General features: G+C 37.4%; 1 protein-coding gene across 1 annotated transcript in view; it reads right to left on the bottom strand.

The window, feature by feature from the left end:
- The window catches only part of CNTN1 (contactin 1), a 205478-nt gene that overhangs the window by 16425 nt on the left and 165799 nt on the right, over positions 1-23254 (bottom strand). The window contains exons 15-20 of the mRNA XM_059471530.1: positions 19376-19496; positions 16151-16309; positions 12783-12932; positions 9310-9380; positions 5962-6196; positions 2288-2391 (exon numbers count right to left, since the gene is read on the bottom strand). Of these exons, the coding sequence (XP_059327513.1) occupies positions 2288-2391; positions 5962-6196; positions 9310-9380; positions 12783-12932; positions 16151-16309; positions 19376-19496 (840 nt within the window). The remainder of the gene's footprint in view (positions 1-2287; positions 2392-5961; positions 6197-9309; positions 9381-12782; positions 12933-16150; positions 16310-19375; positions 19497-23254) is intronic.

Here is a 23254-nt window from a genome sequence, read left to right as displayed (position 1 = left end):
GAGCCTTCCAGAGGTAGTCATTAGAATTTTATAATGCACTTTGAATACTCCTTTCACCACAACTTTTATTGCAACTTCAAAAATGCTATCTGCAGCCTTAGCCTTCTAGAACAACCCTCTCTATTTTTGCCCTGGCCAATGGCTCCTTCAGGACTCACGGGGGTTTTGATCTTCAGGAACACAAGTCTTTCTTTTTATTCTCAGTGAAGAAGCACGGACTTTCCTTTTGCTGCCTTCCCTTCTGCTAGAGTAAGACTGGTGATTGTTCTGGGGAAAAATATCTGAGAATTAATACCTTATTGAGAATTGTGGGGCAATAATTTGGAACTATCAGTCTATTTATTGTCTAGCCAGATGGGATCTTTTACATAGTCCTGATAATCAGAAGATTGTCTTAGAAAAAGTGGGGGGGGAAAAAGGAAGAAATTTATATTCTAATGTAGTTCCTCACTGTACACATACAAGTCAGTTAGTTCATGCTGGATTTGTGAAAGTGTATTTATCCAGGAATAGGTGGATGAAATTACATTACAGCTATCAAAACAAGGCCACAACTCAGACATCCATAGTCCATGTAGCAAACAGTCCATTCCCAGGATATCCTACCTTTCTAACAGTTATTCTCTTTTCAGCTCAAAGATCCCCATTTCTTTTTTTTTTTTCTATTGACTGTTCCATTCATGCTGGTCTTTCCTGCTAAATCCTCCCTCCTCTGTTCTTCTGCTGATGTCCCCTGACACAACTCAGATGTCTTATGTCAAATAAGGTAAAATTAAAGAAAAAGGCCAAACATGGGTTGCCTATGGGTATTTTCTCCTACCATGTACTTTGCAAATTTATCTTTCCTCCTCCTGCTCTACTACTCTATTCCCTACTACAGCTCTGAACATCCATCTTCATGACGTATCACAACTGTAATTCCAGCCTCAATCAGCACCATTTATTACTGTCCCATCCACCAGAGAGAGCAGCTGCCACTCTCCACCAGTTGCCACTCCCTACACTCCTGAAGTCCCCTGGTGCATGCCTGCCCAGCGTGTGTTCTGCATGGAAGTGTCTGTGCAGACTGTCCAGCCTGGGAGTGCAGTGCTGCTGCAGGGCTGTCCAGGCTCAGCCCACAGATCCCAGCTATGACCATCCTATTCTAACTGCAAAATCCCTATGGGACACCAAACCATTGGGCTGTCTTAGTAAATTAGGAGTTACCACTGATATTAGTTTCTCAATTTCAAACCCCAGTGCCCTCTGTTTGTGATTTTAAGACTTTATGCCTGTACTGTATAAAATCAACCTTTACATGGGACACTATTCTTGTTACGGTACCACAAAAAGTTTTACATAAATCTCATGGAGACAAAAACAGAAATCAGGAAATAAAAACAACCAAGTATTACTTATTTATGAATAGATTTTAATTAAAAAATACATTCCATGAGATTGCTATTCATTTGCATGTCCTTATTTTGGAACATAGAGGATATCTTCAAGTACCTGAAAACTTAAATCCCAATGTAAGTTACTAGCAAACTAAAGACCCAAACCCCTATTTTGGGTTGCAGCCAAAGTAAGCAGACTGTGCACTGCAGAGTTTGCCAGCATCTACCGGGCATGGATGATGTTAAGACTTCCCTGCTAGAGTACCACATGGCCATTTCTCATTGCACCCAGCCTGTGGTTGTTGTCATCTCTGCAGAAGGACAAGAACAGTTTTCACCGGTAATACCATTGAGATGGACCAGATGGAACCTGCCCTGAAGCTCTTTTTCATGCAGAGCATAGAAACCATATAAACCATATAAAACCATAGAAAACATCACTGTCTTGCACAATAGCAGTGTCTCTGTTATACTGGATTTTGACATTTGTCAAAATCTTACTGTAGGGTTTGTGGGTGAAATATATTAATAACTGCTGGTAATTTAAGCGGGCCAGAGTTAGTTACAATTTTGCATATGTGTTGGAAATTACACCCAAAATTTAACTTCAATATGTTTTAAGAAGTTATAGGTAGGCATTCAATTACATGAAAGAGACAATGTTCTTTCAGGAAATAATGGTGCCTTTTGTTAGTTGAAAAGTTGCAAACATACATTTCTTAATCTATTTTAGTTATGAAGTACATAACATCAAAAATAATCTGTTTCTCGAGATGCAAAATCTGCACAGAACATGCTAACTAAAGAGAAGTAAACTGTAAGAGATGGCATGCCAGAGTAGGAACTATTGTTGGCTATAACTACTGACAGTAAATTAATAAATGGACTGACAGCGTCACTACTAAACTCACCTGATATCCCTCCACAGATTTATCAGTAACATGGTGCCAAGAAACAGACATCTCAGAAGATGACAAAACCTTTACACTCACATCTGTAGGTATTTCAGTTGGAGCTGGAAGATGAAACATATGTTAAACATTCAATCTGATCCTGTGGTATTGTTATACTTGTTTACAGGATTCTTCTCACTTCAGTATTTTATACTATTTTCAGTATTTTATATAATTTTCCTGACATCACTGAGCTAAGTGTTAGTGTTTAACCTGTTTTTTCTTGAGTAAAATTCAAGTCCAGTGATGATCTGTGAGGAAAATGATTGTAAAAACAAAGTGATGATCCTGTTACTTGGCTCAGACTAAGTATTTTTACGCTTCAATAGATTTCATGCTGAAATTTGTGTAAACTGATAACAGCCTTTGATAAAGCCTTTGAAGCATCTAGTGATCTTTTACTAAATGGGGCAGCAGCTCACATATTATATACATGAGATTTTTATAGTCGGTTACACACAAATACTCATGTATGTCGCTTAGTCCTAGTAACACATATTTTTTTGTGAGAGCAGATATTAGATACACAGCTGTCCAGTGGCACATACGAACTTGAACAGAGCTGTGAAATAATCCAAAGCACCTTTCAGTAAGGCATCCATCATAAAGTTGATTTTGTTTGCATTCTTAGTTCTGAACAGCAGACAACATAGAGTACAGACTATCATAATGTGATAGACCTTTATCCAGGGCTTAGAATATTACAGTCTAATTTAATTTCACTGCTGCTTGAATTTTAAATAAGGTAAAGAATAAAGAAAGGCATAAACTTAGCAATGTCTGTAAAAGATAAAGGTTTCCAACTTAACAACAGTTCTCTGTCGTGAACCTCTTGAAACAAGTTGCAACAGACAGGCATGGCAGCCCCAGCTGAGGAAAGCTTTCATATACCTAATCTTCCAACTGGGCATCCAGTCAACTATGCATCAAAACAGCCACTGTTAAGAAAAAAATCACTAACATCTCTCATGAAAAGTATCCTAGGTAACAAAATAATCTTATATGCAAAGTTACCTTTTGTAATTGTCTTTCAATGGCTGTTAATAATGCAAATGTCTAATTAAAAAATTATACATTATTGCAAAATTGTTTTCACAATGACAGGAATTTAGATAAGCAAGAGACCTGTGCACTCATTACTAGCAATCATTACTCACTACTAGCAATGGCAGATATGACTAGCAGTTGTCAGACATGGAACTTGGCTTATTCTGTGGGAACCAAGAAATTTCCTAGTCACTTGAAGGGAATAACAATGCCCAGAGTTACAACTAGAGAAACATAGATCTGTTATAGAATACACAACTTAGCGGAAAAGCTGTCACTATAGTTATGTATATATGGATATTTATACACATCTGTATGGAATCTTGCATGACCATATTGCTTTAAGATTTCCCTAATACCTTTGAGAAATGTTGTTGTTTAACAGTAATAATATCACTTGCTGATTCAAAGGTACAGAAGTATAGGTGGAATAGTTGTGATCATCTAATTTACTCCCAAATCACTGTCAGACTCTTCTCTACTGTATCCATTACAGAACTTTCCAAAAAATTTCATACTGAAAAGTTTCAGCTGCCAGGGCTTTTGCTGATACAATACTGTAACAACATTTGATCTGCTCATGCTTGTCTATGAGTTGCAGATAATTTACATCCCTATTTGTCATTTATGTTCTATAAATATTTTGCAGCTTCTCCTGAGCCAGAAAGATGGCATCAGTTGCTTTCCTCCAGCCTTCTAATTCACTATTTCTACCGATAAAAAGAGAAATCACATGGTCATCACAATATATTCTCTCCACTGAAAATATATTGGTCATCACACAGGTATCTTCTAAGCAAAACTATACAAATTTCAGGCTGGCAGCCAGTAAGCATGCTACAATGTATGGAAGTGATTTTGTTCATGTCTTGATGCCAGGAGACAACTGTCTCCTCAATGCACTTTAGAGTAACTTCCATTACATCCCTTGGAAAAATTCCCTCTAACCTGCTCTGAAGTGCCTGGATTGGATATAGGCAGTAGTCAGGGTCACAGCTCCACACAGGAGCTGTGAGCGCTACTGATAAGTTTTGTGCTGTTGTGCTTGAAAGCAAAGGAGTAGGTTCACTGAGCTTCTACTTCTTTTGTAGTCTGCATATGGCATCATTTAACCACTAACATTTTTTATCAGGTATCTGGACTTTGCTAAAGTCTGTGTTAGAACAGCAGCAGCCACTCAAGTGACCCCTTTATCTGGAAGCTGGCACTAATGCACATTTGCTTTTCCTCTTTTTGAGCTACTAGGCTCTACCATTTCCCTGAACTTGGAGACCATACAAACTTCCCACCTCTGACATGGTATGGATAATGCTAGCATAAACATGTGGGAGCTTATCAGTCAGTTGTCGATAAAGTCTCTGAGCAGGGATGGATACTTATGTGTAATTTGACTGATATTGCTTTCATTACACCACAGCTATTTACTAACACTTATACAATTGCAAAAAAACCCCTCTGTGTTCTGGCAGCAGCTGCTGAAGATGATTTGCTAAGGTGTGCTTTCCTGAGAAAAAAGATTAGCATTATCCCCATCAGCCAGTTTGTATTGAGGACTCTTCTGTCCTTTCTCTGTGTGTGGCCGATTTATGAGTGAAGTTCCCATTAGTGCTAATGGGAACCATGGACATAAATCTTCCATAAAGTACACAGAGTACAGAACAGAACGGGAAGTGTGAGAATGTGGCCCTGTTATCATTTCCCTCCTCTTGGCTCTTTGGTCCACATCTGTTGACTATGTGGAGATTTTGCTCTACAGAAAGAAAAATACTAGCAGTTCTTTGGGTTTCTGGCAGAAATTAATAAACTGCATGTTTTTAGAACAGGCTTGAGTGATGATAATGCAATTAAAGATGTTGTATATATTTCTTCTGATTTTAAGTAAACTTTCTTCCAGTACTTTCTCTCTTCTTCTAAGTTTGGAAATGTCATTCAAACTTCAATCCTAAAGATCACAGCATGTGAAACAATTGCAGTAAGAATTAAGAAAAAATATTTTAATGGAATGTGAAAGAGGTTTCTATTAAATTACTGACTTGATAGCTCCAACATGCAAACCAGAATAAAGTATGCAACAGGGATAATTTATATGAGACTCTAAACATGCTGGAAATGTAACTAGATACAATTGAACTATCATTCCTTCACAATTTTGGGCTAAATTCTGATGCTGATCTACTAATATACTAGGCTTTAGTGTGGTCTGTTAAGAAGAAGATATGTCAAATACATGTATTAAGATCACAGAGACATTGCTGAATAAAGATCTAAATGTTTTAGGCAACCACTAAGTGAAGAGAAGAATTTTTTTTCTACATTCTTAAATATTTTAACAAGCTGTGTGAAGAATATTGCATTCTGCTGTGTATTGCTCATTGCCAGCAAGTACAGCCAAGTGCTCTGCAACACACAGAAAGCAAAAAGGGGAAGCTGGCTGTTCAGAACAAGAGTTTTGTGGAGGCAATGCACAACCTCCCTGCTGAAGATGTATCCTGCTACACTAATCAGTGTCAAGGACCAGGTTCTACTGACGTTGGTAGTGCTGATCTGGACCCACAGTGTAAAACTCGTTTGGAACATTTACTCACCATCTTGTGCTGAATAAATGACAGCAGTGAGGCTGAATGGCCCGTCCCCTTTGTTGTTAAAAGCTTTCACTTTTACTTGATACTGAGTTGAAGGTGGCATTGATTCATCCTTGTGGACATATCGGCCAATTTCAGGATTAGTAACTGTAACTCTTCTCCATTCTTTCTCACCAAATGGCTTGAAGGCCACTATATAACCAAAGTTATTGCCATAGTGGTATTCTCTTGACAAAGGCTGTAGAGACAAAAAAATAAAATGTTAATTTTTGCTAAACAGCTAGGTCTAGAATTAAATATAAATAATGCAGAAAGCATTGATATGTATATTGTAAAAACACTGAACCAAACCTCCATTTCATCCTGTTTCCTTCAATGGCTTGCTTCTACCCCCTTTAAAATAGGCCCTGTTAGATCTCCAGTATTAGTGCATTTGCTAGGAAAACATTTTAGTAACTTTTTCCTCATCTGAACTCAGTGCAACACACATCATGTTATCTCCCACAGAAAGAAACCAAGAATAATTGTGTAATAAAACAGCTTCAGCTAGCAAAAAAAGGACCTAAGGAATGCGGCACAGTAAATATGTAACACAGACATAATATACCAGTATAGGAGTCCATGTACGTGTGGATTCTTTTGCATATTCCTGCAAAAGAATCACAGTGAAGAGAAAATCTATGTGGCTGGCCCAAATTATATTATTTACTGAAAATTTGTCACCTAGGCAACTGGCACAGCTGACAAAGAAAGATGGACACATTCAAAGAATGACTCATCCTACCACTTTTCACTGACAGTGGAGGGGATCCAGACGCTGATTTGGACTACCTAGCTTCTAACTGGCAAATCCTTTAATGAAATGACTTCCACTTTCAGTACAGGCATTAAAGGTACCTATCCAAAGTATTTCCTAAAACTACAGCTGATTTCCTATACCTAGGAATACTGGAAAATACAAAATTAAGGAAGACAATCTGCCATATGGATTTTTCTTCTTTTACCAACATTCTACATTCAGTGATCCCTTCTCAGTCCATAGAGCTTTTACCACAACTATTATACACTGCATCCAACCAGCCAAAATCACATCATTCATCTGTGCATCAGGAGTTGATCAGAAGCATCCTTTGAAAATAGGAGATACTCTGAGCAAGATTTTCTGAAACTTCCATGTAGCTGATCTTCACCGTAACTTGCTGCTTAAAATAAAGCAGAATTCGATCTCATATGCCAAAGTAAGCAGACTGGATGAGGCCCTAGCCTCAGAATGATTTTCAGCCAGAGCAAACTTTAGAAAGCCAGGAATGGCACATAAAATTTTACTCTTTCAGAAGAATTTGAAATTTGAAAGCAGCTTTCTCTCCAATGGCTGCACATAATAAGTAGCTGAACAGTTTGTAGAATTCACTGAAAAGTTTATAAAAGAAAAGGGGAGAAGGAAACACAAATGGGGAAAAATGAGGAAGAATGGGCATGCCACTCCTAGCTCTCCTTCTCAGTTCCTCTTTCAAAACAAGTCTTAGAAGAGCTTTGATTGCATCTCTGGCTGTCTCATTCAACCTGGGCTTATGAATCATAGAAGAAGCTGAAAAGGGGTTGGCAGCAACATGTGAACCTGCCATACATTTTGTTCTCTTCTTAATTAAGGACTATTTAGAGTAGCATATGCAAATGCCAGCACATTTGGGGGAATCAATATGTATTTTTATCTTACCCTTACAGATAGATATATTGTTGTCTGTCAGACTCTGTGAACCTAAAGTCTCTATTTAAAAACTCTTGCTAGACATAGGATAGAAGATTCTTGGGAAATAAATACTTGAAGCCATGCTTAATTTATCTCTCTAAAGGAGCTACCCAGAACAGATGTGAAAAGCATAACATTAGGTAAGAGAAATAATGAGAATAAAAATCTGCCTGGGTCTACAGGAAATACTAAACTGGTCTTGTACTTCTGGTCTTGCATTAGTCACTATTCTTTCTCCTGATTATATTTTCTTTGTTTAGTTTGGTCACAGTCAAGTTATCACTGTATTGGAAATGCCATGAGTACCAGTCTTCATATACAATGCCAGGAGCAGCTCTGTAGTTTGTTAAAGTCTTTAGAAGAAAATCGTATTAAGTAAAATAATCTAGGTCTTCTGCACCTGCCCATTGCATGTGTTCTTTTGCTCTTCAAAAATAAGGAGACCAGAATTAAGCCAATTTACTTCCTAACCTATTATTAGGGGAACTTCCAACCTTTCCAATATATTGTAACAGAACCGTGGACCTCTTTTTTCAGACACTTAAAATTTTTTTCTTCACTGTTAAAACACTTAGGAATACTGAATAAATATTTTGCACTCAGTTAAGAAACAAAAAAAAACCAAAACCCCCAAAAAACTCAGCCAGGAAAGCACAAATTTGATAGCTCAAAGATATGGCTGGCTATTTCTGTCATACTTGAGTACTTTCACAGATATGTGATCAATCCTAAGTACAAAAAGAAGGAAATATGCTTATGGATGAAAAACTACATATTCATAAGGAGAGTCCCTATACAACATACATTCAATTGGACTTATGACATCTTTACATTACTTCCCCCAAGAAAAAGCACCCTTCCTGGAGGCACTTCAGCTGCTACCTATGAAACAACTATTCCCCAGAAGACACAAATGGCATAATTTGCCACATGTATCTCATAGCCTTACAATAGTGAACAGAGAGGTCAAAAGAAAACAAACTTGGTAATTTTCTCAAGCATAACACAACCATCCTTCTTTGCCAGAGGTAATGCTGCTGTATTTCTGTTTTTCCTGGATACTGATAGGCTCTGACAGGAATCCAACAATATTTTTTTTATTTTTTCTCCCTAGCTTCCCCAAATATCCTGCAGTAGATTTCAGTTCTCTCTTTCATGCTGCTTTTACCTATGCAACCTTGTTTATAAATCCTTATCCTCACTTGTGCTGCGACTTGATTTTCCCTTACCTTAGCGTCTCTTTTCCCTTATTGCTTTAGGTATATCCACAGTATAGGTAAGTTTTCAAAACCATTGCTTCAATAGCTGAATGAAGTATGCTTTTAATGATGCATTATCACAGTCAGTATGTGTTACAAACTCTTTGTTTTAGAATGTTTTAGATGATATTTTAGAAATGTCCAACACATAAACCCCTAAGGTACTGTCTTCCTAATTCCTTTTCATGTATTTTTTCATGAGAGAAGTCTGAAAAACCATATATTATATACAAATCCTGCTCTCACAAGACCCAGAGACCAACCATTCACAGGTTTGAGGAGGAGCAAGATCAGATATAAGACAGTACAGGTTTCATGCCATCTTGCATGTGCAATACTTACCATCCATGTTATTGTCAGCTCTCGATTGCTTCCACCCCCTCCTCCAACATCAGAAGGAGCCACATTAGGAGCTAGTGAAACAGAAGAGACAAGAACAATTACTACAAAGTATGCAGCAAACAGCTGCAAGGCCAATGAGCACACGTGGCACACACAATTAAAGTAATGATGGTGTGCAATCTGCCAAGACTAACGTATAGCTACTGCTTCAGGAAATGTGCCAGCTGTAACCATAGCTAGCAATCATTCTCTCTGTATTATCTGAAAATATTTAATTGAATATTCAGGAATGGAAAATTTCTTATAAGTCTTTAGAGAAGCACACTGTGTATTTTTCTCGTGCTTTCTCAGATGTTGGTATGCCAGGGGCTCAAGCACCGTGGACTTGCATGTGTCATTACCTCAACACACTGTGATCAGTTACACCTACTTCAATGGATTTACTTCCTGTGTGTAAGGTTAAATCCATAGGTCTATCTTTGAAGCACTGGCAGCCTAACTGTATTCTAGATTAGTAGCACATGTCTTCTTGATAGTCCTGTTCAGGATGGGTAGATGTACCTAAGCAAAACTGGCATAGCAATTTATAATTTACTAATTGCATCTTACACTGATATTCTGTGTAATGAAATACGATCTGTTGATCTATCATTGGTGCACAGCTGGGTGGTAAAGTGGGATACTTTCAAGGACTCCATTATAAATCATTCCTATATTGTCATTTCTCTCAGATTCTTTGCACTGAGTGCAATGATTCTGTTGCTATCCTCTGTGGTGTTTGTGTATTCATCTGCTGTAACTCAATATGGACACATAATGTACCACTGAAAACTTAGGATGTGATAGCTTATCTACAGGGTGCTAATTATGCCTCAGATATGTATGTATGAGCTATATGCCCTACCTAAATTAATGTGTTCTTTATGTAAAAAGATTCAGATGGGATTGGGCATTTTCTCTACTACTCCATGAAAGCCATAAGCCATGGTGCTCAACACTACGTAAGAAAGATGTTTGCTGAGGCCTTCTCTGAGGGTCAGCTGAAGAGGAACAAAAAGCAGAGCAGAACTAATGCTTTCCGCCAGGATAAAAGTATGTAAAAATAAATTTGAAATTGAAATCAGCATTCAGTACATAGTTTGCATTATTTATTCCTGCCCTTTCTGAAAACAAATTAGTGGAGATCAAGACTAAACATATATATGACAATTTGAGAGAAAGCTGGAGTTTGTCACTTGACCTTGTAGTCACACTATCTATTATAAATATATAGCTTTAGAGCAATGTTAGAAGCAGAGGGTTGCTAGAATGTTTAAGTAGTCCAAGAAGATAGATAGGCTGCCAAAGAACAGAAAAAACCCTGACTGTTTAAAGTCTAACAAGTCATTATTTTCAAAAGCATCTTCCTCATTCTCCCAACCATTAAACCCAGGTTTCTCTCTCTGTTAAGACCAGGTAACTAACTTAGACAATTACTCTAGTGCACTCCGAAGCTAAAATACATAAAACCAGCCCTTGATTCATTGAATTTCAAGAAATCACTGTGAAAGGTTATTGATGAAACAAGATGCTTCATTAAAAATAAAAAACATTGCCCACAGTCTTAGCATGCTTATAAGTTACTGAAATTAGTTATCCACCAGAAGAGAGACTTCCAAACTGAAAAAGATACTGACAACTTTTAAGTGTAACAGACATTATTTGTCACCCACATAGTACAACAAAGACACAGCACTGTTGCTGTTTAACACAGAAAATGTTAACAATTACTACAATATGTAGACATGGATTTTTGTTTGTTATTTACCTTTTTTAGAATTATATTAAAATGCACATAGAGTTGTGCATACTGCTTCTGTAGTACCTTTGACATTGATGTGCAACCGAAATCCTACTGTTGCTTAAAACAAACATCAGCTCCTGGTAGAAAACACACTTGGGTGCAGAAGTTAATCTGTAAACTGTAAATTATTTATACCCTATTTTGTCATGACAATGAGTGCTGACTGATGCCTAAGAAGACTATACTACCATTTTGCATGGTTTGCCAAAAACTGTCACACAGTCTGCCAGGGCAGGGTGCTGCGCCCAGGGAATCAGACAACAGCCTAAATAGACCACTTCTTGCAAAAGAGGTACATCCTGCTACAAAATTGGAAAGTATGCCATTTCTGGGGAGGCTACAAAAAATGCCATGAATGTAGTGCACTGCAAACTGCAGGACACCACCCCTATTCCCCATTCCCCACTACCCCTAGTCCATTATTTCTCTCCTTATCTGTGTCTTTTCTAACATTTTTAAAATGCCTATTGTGCACCAGACTTCTCCTGTAGATTCTTGGGCCTTCAAATGCAGCTCTTGAGTCAAAAAACATGTGCTAGCAGTCAATTTTCTAGGCAGTGATTATCTTTGACTTTAATACTAAAGTTCCATGGCTTTTCCTTCTTTATCCAAAATAATTTAACCAATTTATTTTCTTTCTCCCCAAGCAACAAAATTTTAATGGACCAAGTTTGCCTTTAATGAATGTTTAGAAATTTACAATGCAAATACATTTTATTTTGAAAATACAATCTAATCAAAGTTATGACCCAGCCAGTGCAATTGGAAAAGTTGCCTTCCACACTTTGTTTTTTCATTTTTAGTTTCGAAACTCAAGGTATGGGAAACAATTGTAAAGAAATCTAGACTGTGAGTGGGTGCTACTCTGTGGAATACAGGTTTGTTGGACACAGTCTTTGTGCAGTGATACATCACCCCTAGGAAACTACTGTTATCTCCTCTGAACAGTCAAACCAGAATGTATTATCTGGAATATTAACATCTAAGTCCTCATTTTGGAGAATTCATTATAAAAAGGATGTGCCTGAGCCTGAAGAATATCCTTAAATATGCTCTGAGCTATTATCACTGAGCAACCAGATTGGTAAGAGAGTACGCTGTGTTGGATAATGTCACATACATGACGTGACGTAAGAAGACACCAGACCAAACCTGCAATCACATATAACTGGCATTATTCAGTAGAACATATATCCTGTGATGTATTCTTTAGTTAGAATACAAACCAAATGGCAAATGGACATTTTCCTTGTTAAATACATGCATGTTTTTTCCTAAGTCCTGAACCACGCTCCCAAACATGTGCATGCACTCATACACACACAGCCTGGCTGACAGATACAGTGGGGGATCTCTGAAAGATGCAGTATGATTCTGTTCCAGTAATGAAGAAAAATTTGCCATATCTTGATGTTCCTTTTCTGTCTGCTTTGATGCATTCACATGTTCATAGTTTGGTACTTGCTTACTACAATCTGTAGTAGTGGGTGGCTGAAAATATATTCTCTGCACATTGGATCTTATAAACTGCTTTTTTTAGAGTAAAACCTAGGATTACAAAATTGGTGAACAAAAGTGTAAAAATTAAGAAACACATTTAAAAAAACCCTGACATTTTCGGTTTACGTACGAGCGCCTTCAGTTCTAATCCTTGGCGAAGGCATGCTGGGCTCTCCTGTCCCCAGAGTGTTGGTGGCTATTATTCGGAATTCATATTCCATCCATGGAATTAAATCAATCACTGTAGCAGATTCCATATTTCCTTCAATATCTGATGGGTCTAAAAAAGAGATTAAATGCTTTAGAAAACAGCATTTTCCCACTTAGGTCAGCAACAGTGTGATTGATTGTGACAAAACTTGCACTATTCTGCAACCACACAGAGAAAGCTAAAGCAAACTTGACATTGTAGATAAGGAATACCACGTTTTACAAAGAGTACCTACAGCAGTGACTGGGAATCTGGAAACTATGACACTATGTTGGATAAACCCTTATGGACATGTAAGTTTTAACTGGGTGTGAACTAGTACATGTAGTTATGAGATTTCCTTACTAATTACATATTGCAGCTGTAGAATTTCATATTATCTACAGACAAATGCATTGAGAAATTTGTAATTGCAGAAACAGTAAAATAAAAATTCATTACATGGACAGACAAGGGCTTGACATGTAGGGTTCAATCAATTGATGAAGAGAGGTTTATAAAATGTAGGCCTATTTTGGTGCACCTAATTAGCGAGCATGTTACAACTTGCCATCTGGTTCTGATCAAGAAATGTAAATGTTCCTGCAATTCCTGTGAAAAGGCTTGTAATTGTCTTCAGGATAAGCTTCTTTATCATAAATAAATGAGTAACTCATGACTGTCTGCAATTCACAGACAATAGGGGTTGTTTCTATAGCTGTCTGCGGCTATGGAAAGACAGAGGATTTTCATTTATATACAAACAAGAGTTGTTTGTCAAATTAGAGTGTTGTGTTCAGAGAAGGATGAGAACTGAGATAATCTGCACTAGAAAGGCAGTTGATTTGGAATTAAAATATAAATGCAATGCCTGCAAAAAACACAGGCAACAACAGTGTAAGCACTAGATGGTGACACCACTTCCCTCTTCCTAATGATCATTACATTTCATTCCAAAGTGAGGTCTTGAAGGAGAAAGGAACAGACTTTCCATTTTTCTTTCTACCTGACCACCATCCTCTCTCATCCTTACTCAAATTATTTTTCTGTCTAGTCATTAAAGTTATTGCAAACCTCTCACGTCATCCAAGTAGTGATACAAATTTAACATAATTTCAATGTCCTTCCTAAGATATCTGATCTCTTTATTTAATTTTACTGTCCCTCAGATTCCCAGAACCATTATTAACACTTGGCACAATGAGAATCTGAATCCCCTTAACTGGAAAGAGCAACATAAATGTAAACAACTTATTACATAATCCATTCATACATATTTCCATGCTGTGACGTAGAATACACTTCTTTCACAAAATACACTCAGTATTATGAAACCCAAGATGAATGATTTGGCTGGGAGAATAATGTTAGTAGTAATAATAACAGTATTTCCAAAAGGCAATGCCAAAGTATATTTTCTTGTTTCACACATTGAAAATTAGCAGCATTAACTGACAGCCTAAACATTTGGTGACAGATCAATTTGGACTGTTCATCATGCTTCATTAATCTGAAAGTTAACACTGAATCAAAGTAGGAGCAGCTCAGCAATTAGGTAAAAACTTGCAGTGACGCCAGTGATGGTTACTATGATGATTTTACCTATTTTGAGGGAATCATCTATTTAACAAAATTCCTGTGGTTCAAATGAAAAAGTAATGACTTTGAAACACCAGAATAGTTACTGTCAACTTTTCAGAAATTAATAATGTATATCTTTTGTGTTAGTGTCTTTAAAAAGGAATTCAACAATCTGGATCCCTCTGTCCCACCCACTCAGCATTCTTCAGGGTAAGATTCAAAGTCTGACTGCATGTCTCAAAGACTATCCCGGTAATTCTGAGAAGCAGAAAACTTCAGAGGTGCAGAGGATTTCATCCCATTGTGCCTATAAAATTGCAAGTAGGGATTCTTCCTGAGAAGTGACAAGAGTGGTTTCAAGTCTGCTCTGAGTCAGACGGAATGAAGATCTGAAACCAACACTTATGTTAACTCCTATACCTCCATTTCCAGTTCCAATAATGCACAACACAAACACAACAGTATCAGTTGCCACCTGAAATTCTTCACATTTCCTTATTTTCATTAATTGAAAAGTACAGAATGAATAAGAAATAAAACTAACTTATCCTGAGAAAAGCAGAGCTAAGTCTAAAAGGATCCTCCCTCCTGCATGTATTTTTACTGAACCAAATAATCAGTTATTTGAACAGCTCCAATTTCTACATTTGTTTTTTAACGTTCAAAGAAATCTATTCTAAAGAAGCCATTAAACAAGATATAAGAGATAAGAACGGGTTGGGGAACCTTCTGGGTTCATTTTCCAAGCTCTTTGACATAAAAAATATCAGTCCAGGCTGATGGAGGCAATCATAACCAAGTGAACTTCATATACTACATAGTCTGAAAGAAAAATATGATCTGAGGCAGAAGACTATATCTAACTTTTTACTCTAAAAAATGTAAGGGATTTTCAGTTCAATATGTCAGTCTGTTTCTTATATGTCTGTAGTTTCAAGTGAAAACTTAAATGGAAGACAATCACTGGAACTATTATTATTCTTAGTATTTAGAAATGCTGAGTATGTGATATCTTCCACAGGAAAGCATTTCAGTTGTAATTTATAAGGATGGGATAATGAAAAATATTGATAGGAAAATTCTGTATAGCTTGTGACAATGCTATCCTTCATAAAGCATTCATAGATACTAGCAGCTTAAAAAATATTAAAATTTATGCTTTTATGTTAAATCCTGCAAAAAAATTACATTAGCATGTCCTGTGCTCAGGTAGGTTCCTCTTTAACTGCAATTTTGTGGCACAATGATGACATCCAGTGGTTAGAAGGATAATCTTAGCCATGTTTTCTCCAGGGGTGCCAGTTTTAATGCAATTGGAACTTAGTCTGCTCCCAGGAAAAAGCAGACAATTTTACCCAGCTTTCTCCATAAAAATTACAAAAACGATGACATCCACTTTTCATCCCAATTAACTTACAAATAAATTTTTATGATTCCAGCAGTTGATGTTGAATGTTTCAGGCAACAAGGAAAGAGCCAAAAAAACAAGCAGCAACTCTGGCTGGCTCTTTTCTGTATTTCTTCATATTCAGTTCAGGCCTCCAAAATGCTGGGAACAGAATTTCCCAGCAAATGCTGTTGACAAGACTGACAGGAAAGTAAACCTGCAGCAGACATCAAGAGCATCCCTGGTTTCCTTCTACTGTGATTACTTTCCGATTAGTCAAACTCTCTAACAATCATACTTTAAAACTTACTATCTTGATTTCTTCTGGCATTACTCTTACCTGTTTTGGCATCTTTCCACTCTTCAGATAGAAAGGTTTTTGACTGGATAGTGTATTTAGAAATAGGACTATGATTGTCTGTTCCACGACTCCAGGTAAGTGCTACAGAAGTGTCTCTGATTTCTTCTATTCTTATACCTCCAGGGGGGCCTGGAGGACCTGGAAAAAGAAAAAAAACCAGTACAATTAACAAATTAAATGTGCTGAAAATATTAAATTTCATCAACTTTTAATACTCTAGGGAATGATTCAGAGGAAAGCTCCTCTTGCATTTTATTACTACCAAATAAAACTTCCATGATTCTTGCCTCATCAATATTGAGATAATTTTAAGTGAAAAGATATGCTTTGAAAATGTTGCTGCCCTTTTTACCAAATAAAACTGAACTCAGGAAGAAACTCAAAAAAATTTCCTTCTCAAATTCCACCTAATGTTGACATTATTGGGGGCCTACCTTAAACCTACACTTCTGCTTGTGCCATTTAGGCCCTGGCTGCAAGTTAAGTGGAAAACCCTGTCACTTATTTTGGACAAAAATCATACTGTAAAAGAGATTTCTATAGATCTCTTCCCATTTTTCTTGGTCTTCGTATTACCCCAGTGTGGTAAACCCCTCATCAGGTTCCAAGCTCCTACAAAATTCTGGTTTTGTTTTTGTGCTTCTGTTTTGTATGATACACAGTTATCTGATGCATATTAACTGTTGTGTAAAAACAGATACAATGCATTAGAACTACTGAAATGTATTTTCTGCTTCAACATTCAGAGATAATAAAATGCCAACATGATTCAGATAATTATCCAACAACCTGATTGAACATGTCCCAGAGAATATTAAAAACCCCAAGAGTACCATAATATATTTCTCTGCACTATTAACAGAGAAACCACAGAGAATCAAAACAAAACAAAAAAGAATGGAAGGAGATTTCTACATCAGATCTAAACACACAGTGTGCCAAATGTATTTTCAGCTCCTCTTGAGCTCTTTATTTTCTCCATACAGCTGAGTCAAAGGACTCAAATGAAACTAACTGAAACAAGAGCATGTACTAGCATATGTTGCTGTTCCTTGGTTTCAATGAATATATCCTTCAAGCAAACAATTTCATTCCTTGGATCTCCTTTCAAGGTAAGGGCTAAATACCTCACTGAACGTGGAAACGGCTTCTTACTCTTCACAAGGGATGCAGGAAATAGAAATTGTTTTTAAGAGCTGATTTTTAAGATGAGTGTTGTTGGTCAACTCTCCATCCTGACAACATGCATATTTCCTACCCCAGCTCTAAGGACACACACAGGTAAGGTTTGATGATAGATGCATTCTCCTGCAAGACTGTTCACTTCAGAAGCCCTCAGGCTGGAGCTATGGAAAGGTTCATCAGTCGCAACAACCTTCCTACCTTCTTCAAAAGATATCTCTCACAGCTTCTCCCCTCCCCATCAGCTCCTGGAAATGGCATGTCTCAGGAAACACCAGGGGCCATAGGAAAAGGAAAAGGCTCCATAGGAAAGCTGATACTGGACCCACAACTAACCCCAAGATTGGTAGCTGCTTTAGCAATGGGGCACAGTTCCACTGGGTCCAAATACAGTGGGAAGAGCCAGGTGCTGATAAGGTGGTACCAGGGACAGTGAACTGCGTGCATCCAGGTGACAAACTCCAAGCAGTCCAATCAAGAGGGTGCTACCCACAGCACAGGCCTGAAGCACATCCATTTCCACATTCCAGAGCTGGAAGCAGGCACACCTGTAACACTGCCCAACACATGGCCACTGATGTCTGTAGGTGCACAGAGGGGCTGCACAGTCTTCAGTGGGCTAACATCACCAGCAATTTAAACAAGATCACATAGAACAATCCATATGAACTGTTAAATTGTTTTGTGAACAGGCAAAACATCATGTGCCTGCAGTGACAGTGGCCTATCCTTTACTGCCCCACTGATGAGATGCTCTGGAACATAGCTCTTTTCATTCTCTGCTGTTGCCTCTTCCTTACCAATGCAGTGAAACTACAATCCCACATTTGTCATATTTTGTAAGATATTTACTCTTGGCCTGGTAAGATGCTGAGTCTTACACTCACAAAAATGGCAGCTGTAAGCAGAACTGTGTTCATTGCATTAGAATCTGAATTTTGAGAACAAACTGAACGCTAATTTCTTCTACAAAATAGTCTCTGAGAAACTCTAATTACGGGCTGGAAGGGGAATCAGAAACTTGATAAAGCACTTTGCCTTTTAATTTTTAAAAGGAATTGCTTACATAATACTTTGGCTTATGAACACATCCTACTTTTTTACTTTGCAGATCTATTCTGTAGTTTATCACTTACCATATTTGCTTTGACATTTTATCCAAAACTGATGACATTTCATGGGCTCTTAATACCCAGCAAAAAATTAAATGCAGAAATATTCAAGTGCACAACAGCCTGAAATAACAGAAGCTCAGAACCATGACACTAGCTATACTTCAGCTGCTACACAGCTCTGTGATGTGACTTGAATGTGGGGCAAAACACAGCAGCAAGGCAACTGAATTGTCAGTAAAACAGAGCATTAGCACTTCAGAATGTGTTATGCCCACAGGCATAAAAGACAGCAAAATGCCCAAAGGACCTTAACTCATGCTATTAAAACTTCACATTGTAACAGATATTGTAGGGTGCATACCGTATGAGCAAGAACAGCATTTTGGGAATGCAGTAACGCTTAACAGACATGACTCAGAGAGAAACTGAGAGATAAACTTAACCTCAGATGTCTTGGTTTCTGTAATTTGAAAACTCAGAATCCTTTTAATGTAGGCCCAGTATTATACACAATAATTTAATCCATACAGCTTTGAGAAGTGACTTAGAAATGTATCCAGGAGATACATTGAAATGATCCTTGAAATCTATTTTTAATAATGATTTAATAATTAACACCAAATTAAACTATCTAAATATTGCTTTCACATAAGGAAAACACCCATAATAAAAAAATCTTTACTTCTTTTCAGGAGAACACATGCTTAGTTAGACCTCTAAATGTCTGCAACCAAATCAGCACCCTGAGTAGACTTTTAAGACTTTGCCTGTTTATGGACTTCTCCTTTTAATTTCTGCCATCCGTTGATGAGAAATCACATATCCTAAACAATCAGAAACACCCTTATCTTTGTGTTTTGTCTAGGTGAAAACCAGCCACATTTCTGTATTACCTGGAGAAGCTTACCTCTTACCACAAGGTCAGCTGAAGCGGAGGAGTTGTCCACAATCGTCTGAGCAGTGCACATGTACCTCCCTGCATGCCGCAGCTGGACGTTTTTAATCAGCAGCTCACCATTGGATTTAATCTGTCACAAAAACAACACTTAGTGAAACTGGTAAACATCCCTGGGCAGCTATGTGATACCTGTCTACATATTCCTCCCAACCGACTTACAGGGTTTGCTATTTCTGAAGAGTAACTGCTTACTCAGAGCATGGATCATCCTCACACATAGATCTGATTTATAGGACAGCTGTTGAAAGTGTCCTGTGTTTCCTGAGGAGCTGCAGCTCTTTACTAGACACTTTAGTAAATGATTATTAACAAATCAACATTTCCCTCTTACTTTTTGAACCCCATATCTGAAAACTAAACTTAGTCAAGAATTTGTTTAAAAACCACAGTTATATGATTTTTCTGCACCATTACTTGCTTTTTTTTTTAAACACATTGGCAGGATAGAATGTCATGCAGTCCTGTTAACAGGGCAGGATGCTGTTTGGGTCTTCCTTTTTAATCCTATAGCAGTACCTGAGCTTTTAGCTCAGAGAGGCTACAAGCATAGCCTAAACAAAGATGCACGAAGAGTTGCTCTGTACTCCTCTGCCCTCCCTTGCTGCTGAGGCCCCTGTCAGGCTGGAGATGCTCTTCCCTGGCTCAGCTCTCACTGCTCCTTGGCAAACAGCAGGACCCCAGGGAAGCAATTTACCTTTTAACAAGGCTCATACACTGATCATCCCAGGCCCTAATCCTGCCTTAACACTCTTCACCAATGCCAGACTACTGGGAAATACTCAGCCATATTTTCAGATGGCTATGTGGGCCACTGGCTACCTTTGGCTGTGCAGAGAGGCAAACAGAATATAGTATTTTTATCCGATGGCACTTCTGAGTGACCAGATGTGCACCTGTAAACAACGAGTGGAACAGAGACTATGTGGACCACAGCTATTTCTTAATGAAAACAACGTTTTATGTGAAGACTTTAAGCATTAAAAATAACTCACTTGAAATATTTTACTTATCCATCCTGCCTTTTATTCCACAAAAAGATTACTAGGCTAAATCAATGGGTTATACATGTGCTAGTCTTAAAGAGATTTCTCTAAAAATCCAAATGTTTTTACCAAAATATATCTGAACTTTCATGGGAGTAGAAGTTCAACCAAAATATTAATACATGAATTTATACCACACTACATCAACAGGGGCAACATTTAGATTTCCTAATTCACTGAAAATTGTTCAAAAATATAACTGAAACACCCTCCCCGCAAAAATAAAAAAAAAAAAAAAAAAAAAAGAAACCAAAAAACCCAAACATTGAGATAACTCACTGTAATCCACAGATCTTTACATGCCGGACTAAAAACAATTCAGATGCAAAATGGTATATACGAAAAAGAAATTGCAAAAATATTTAGGTGTAAGAACTAGTGCTTTCATCATCAGAGATGCTGGGTAACAAAAAAGACCTTTGAGACAATCTCGAATAGTATGGCCTGTGTGTCTGCATGTAGACATTCAGAAGAAATGGAATAAAGCTAATACCATCCAGTTAATGTTTCCTGATTGAAAAGGATGGGGGGAGAAAGCAAGGTTAAATCTTTTCCAAATGCTCTGCAACTAGAAAGAGAGCTTATAGTCTATATTTAGGGGAGATTAAAACACACAGATAACACTATCCTTTTCCTTTCCAGACTCCAGTGAGGATTTTGGTTGCCAGCTTCAATTTCTGCTGGCATAAAATTTCAGCACAAACTGAAATGTTAGCATCAATTTTTTTAGGTCCAACATAAGAATTCACATATTTAAGAAATTACTGTGGTAAATAAATAATTGGATGAAAGAAGAATCAAGCACACATGAAAGAGAGTGCTTGACTCTAGCTAGCAATACTTCAGCTGACTGCCTTACAGGGTCAGCAAGAAAGGCAGGTTACACTGTGCCTTCTCTCTTTGAGTTACACAAGTGCTGCTAGCAAGGATCAAACAGATCTGCTGGATCAGTGAACAATCCAGTATTCCTGATACATTCCAGATAATTTCTCTCTTAGCTATTATTAAACTATTTCCATGTGGATATATATATATAGATTCACACTTTTCACTCAAGGCTAATATGGCTTTTAACTTGATTTTTCGAAGTGCATGCATCCTACAGAGACGACGAGAGTCTGGGACAGTGTCATTTCTGTGCTCATGCCTCCTCAGTTTATTCATGAGAACTCCAGTAAGACTGCTGTGGCAGAGAGCATCCTTTGAAAATCTGCTGGAGTTACTGCATAAGTGAACACTGTCTGGCTGAACACCTGACTAATCACACGTGAGCCCTACAGTGGGCTGAGCAATTCTGGCAACAACTTCCAGGGAGAAAAATCAGTCAGAGTGTCAGTAGCTCTATGGGAAAAACGAATGCAGCTACCTGATCCTCTGTCCTCCAAAAATTACAACAAAGAAGCTGTAAAAAATCAAACTCTTTGATTTTTCAGTTCCTGCTTTTCATTTGGTTGTTGGTTTTTTGGGGTGTGTTGGGTGGTGTTTTTTTGTTTTCTTTAGTTTTTTTTTTTTTTAATTCTGCTCTTATTGGTTTTGGTTTTAATAAAAAACACAAACAGTTCCCTATATGGCTGCTGTGTATTGGTTCATTAACACTAAATGTCATCCTAGAAAGAATTCACAGTGATTCTCTAATAATTACTTGCATTTTTATCTGCAAATAAACATAAGCAAATGCTGGGCAAAGCAATAAGGTTTAGAAACAGATTATGAGAATTCTCATAATCATATTATTACTTCAATAGCAAATGGTTGCAAATTCTTACTGGGGCTAGTACCTATTTCTATTTTAGCACTTTAATTAAAATAATTTATTGTATTTAATAATGATGTGCCCATATACTTGCCCTAACAATAATTCCCTTATAGCAACTTGGTCTTATAACCTAAATGATGAAAAACAGATGGAAAAATGTAACATAATTTTAAAAATCATCAAAAAATCATAGATACGGTGTTGTATCTTGTTGCTTCAGAAGCTCTCCTGGAACAAGCCTTCATGCAGTTGGTAATGAAGCTTTCCATACCTCAGAAGAAGCTGAAGTTCTTGGTGGTAAAAGAAAAGCTTACCAAGCAAATTAAGAGCACAGGCATCAGCGAATTCTGTCCACAAATTAGATATGAATGTACTGTATGTTTTCATCCCAAAACCTCAGCTTGGCTACGCTTAAAAATGCCTTCCTTAACTCAGAGAAGACTGAATCACAGACTGGAAATAGTGATAGCAATATTCAGGGATATTCCAAGGGTATCTGTGGTTCACCACTCAGTATTTACCAAGTTTCAAGCAAATACTTGCATCATATAAGCCCTGTATTTATGATTTAATAGTGATGTCAAAAATAGCATTTTATGACCTATTTCTGAGAGTCACTGTTTTTTTTTTGACCATTACCTTTTCCAGGGCACTAAATTGCCAAAAGCCATCAGAATGTGACCCTGTACAATTAAATACCATTTACAGGAATCTAGTGTTTTGACTGAAAACAGTGTCTTATCCACTTTTGTTGGGCCTTCAGAGACAATGAAGGAACTTCTGCTAATATAAGACTTCCAAGCCCAAGAAATAAATAAGTTAACTTGGCAGAAATAAAAGAACCTGGTAAGCAGAGTGTTTTTTTAAACTCAGGTACTAAAATTAGACATCTGAGCTTCAGCATTGTTTAATACACAGTAGATGTAAAATGGTAAGAGAATCAATAAGAAGTAATCCAGAAGAGATGGGATTCTGGGTGATGAGATCAGTTTGTCCAAAGCTAGAAATAACGTTAAATACCTTTTTCTA

Source organism: Ammospiza nelsoni, chromosome 5 (assembly GCF_027579445.1).
Source record: "Ammospiza nelsoni isolate bAmmNel1 chromosome 5, bAmmNel1.pri, whole genome shotgun sequence".
Lineage (NCBI taxonomy): Eukaryota > Metazoa > Chordata > Aves > Passeriformes > Passerellidae > Ammospiza > Ammospiza nelsoni.
This window is presented reverse-complemented; position numbering and strand designations above follow the sequence as displayed.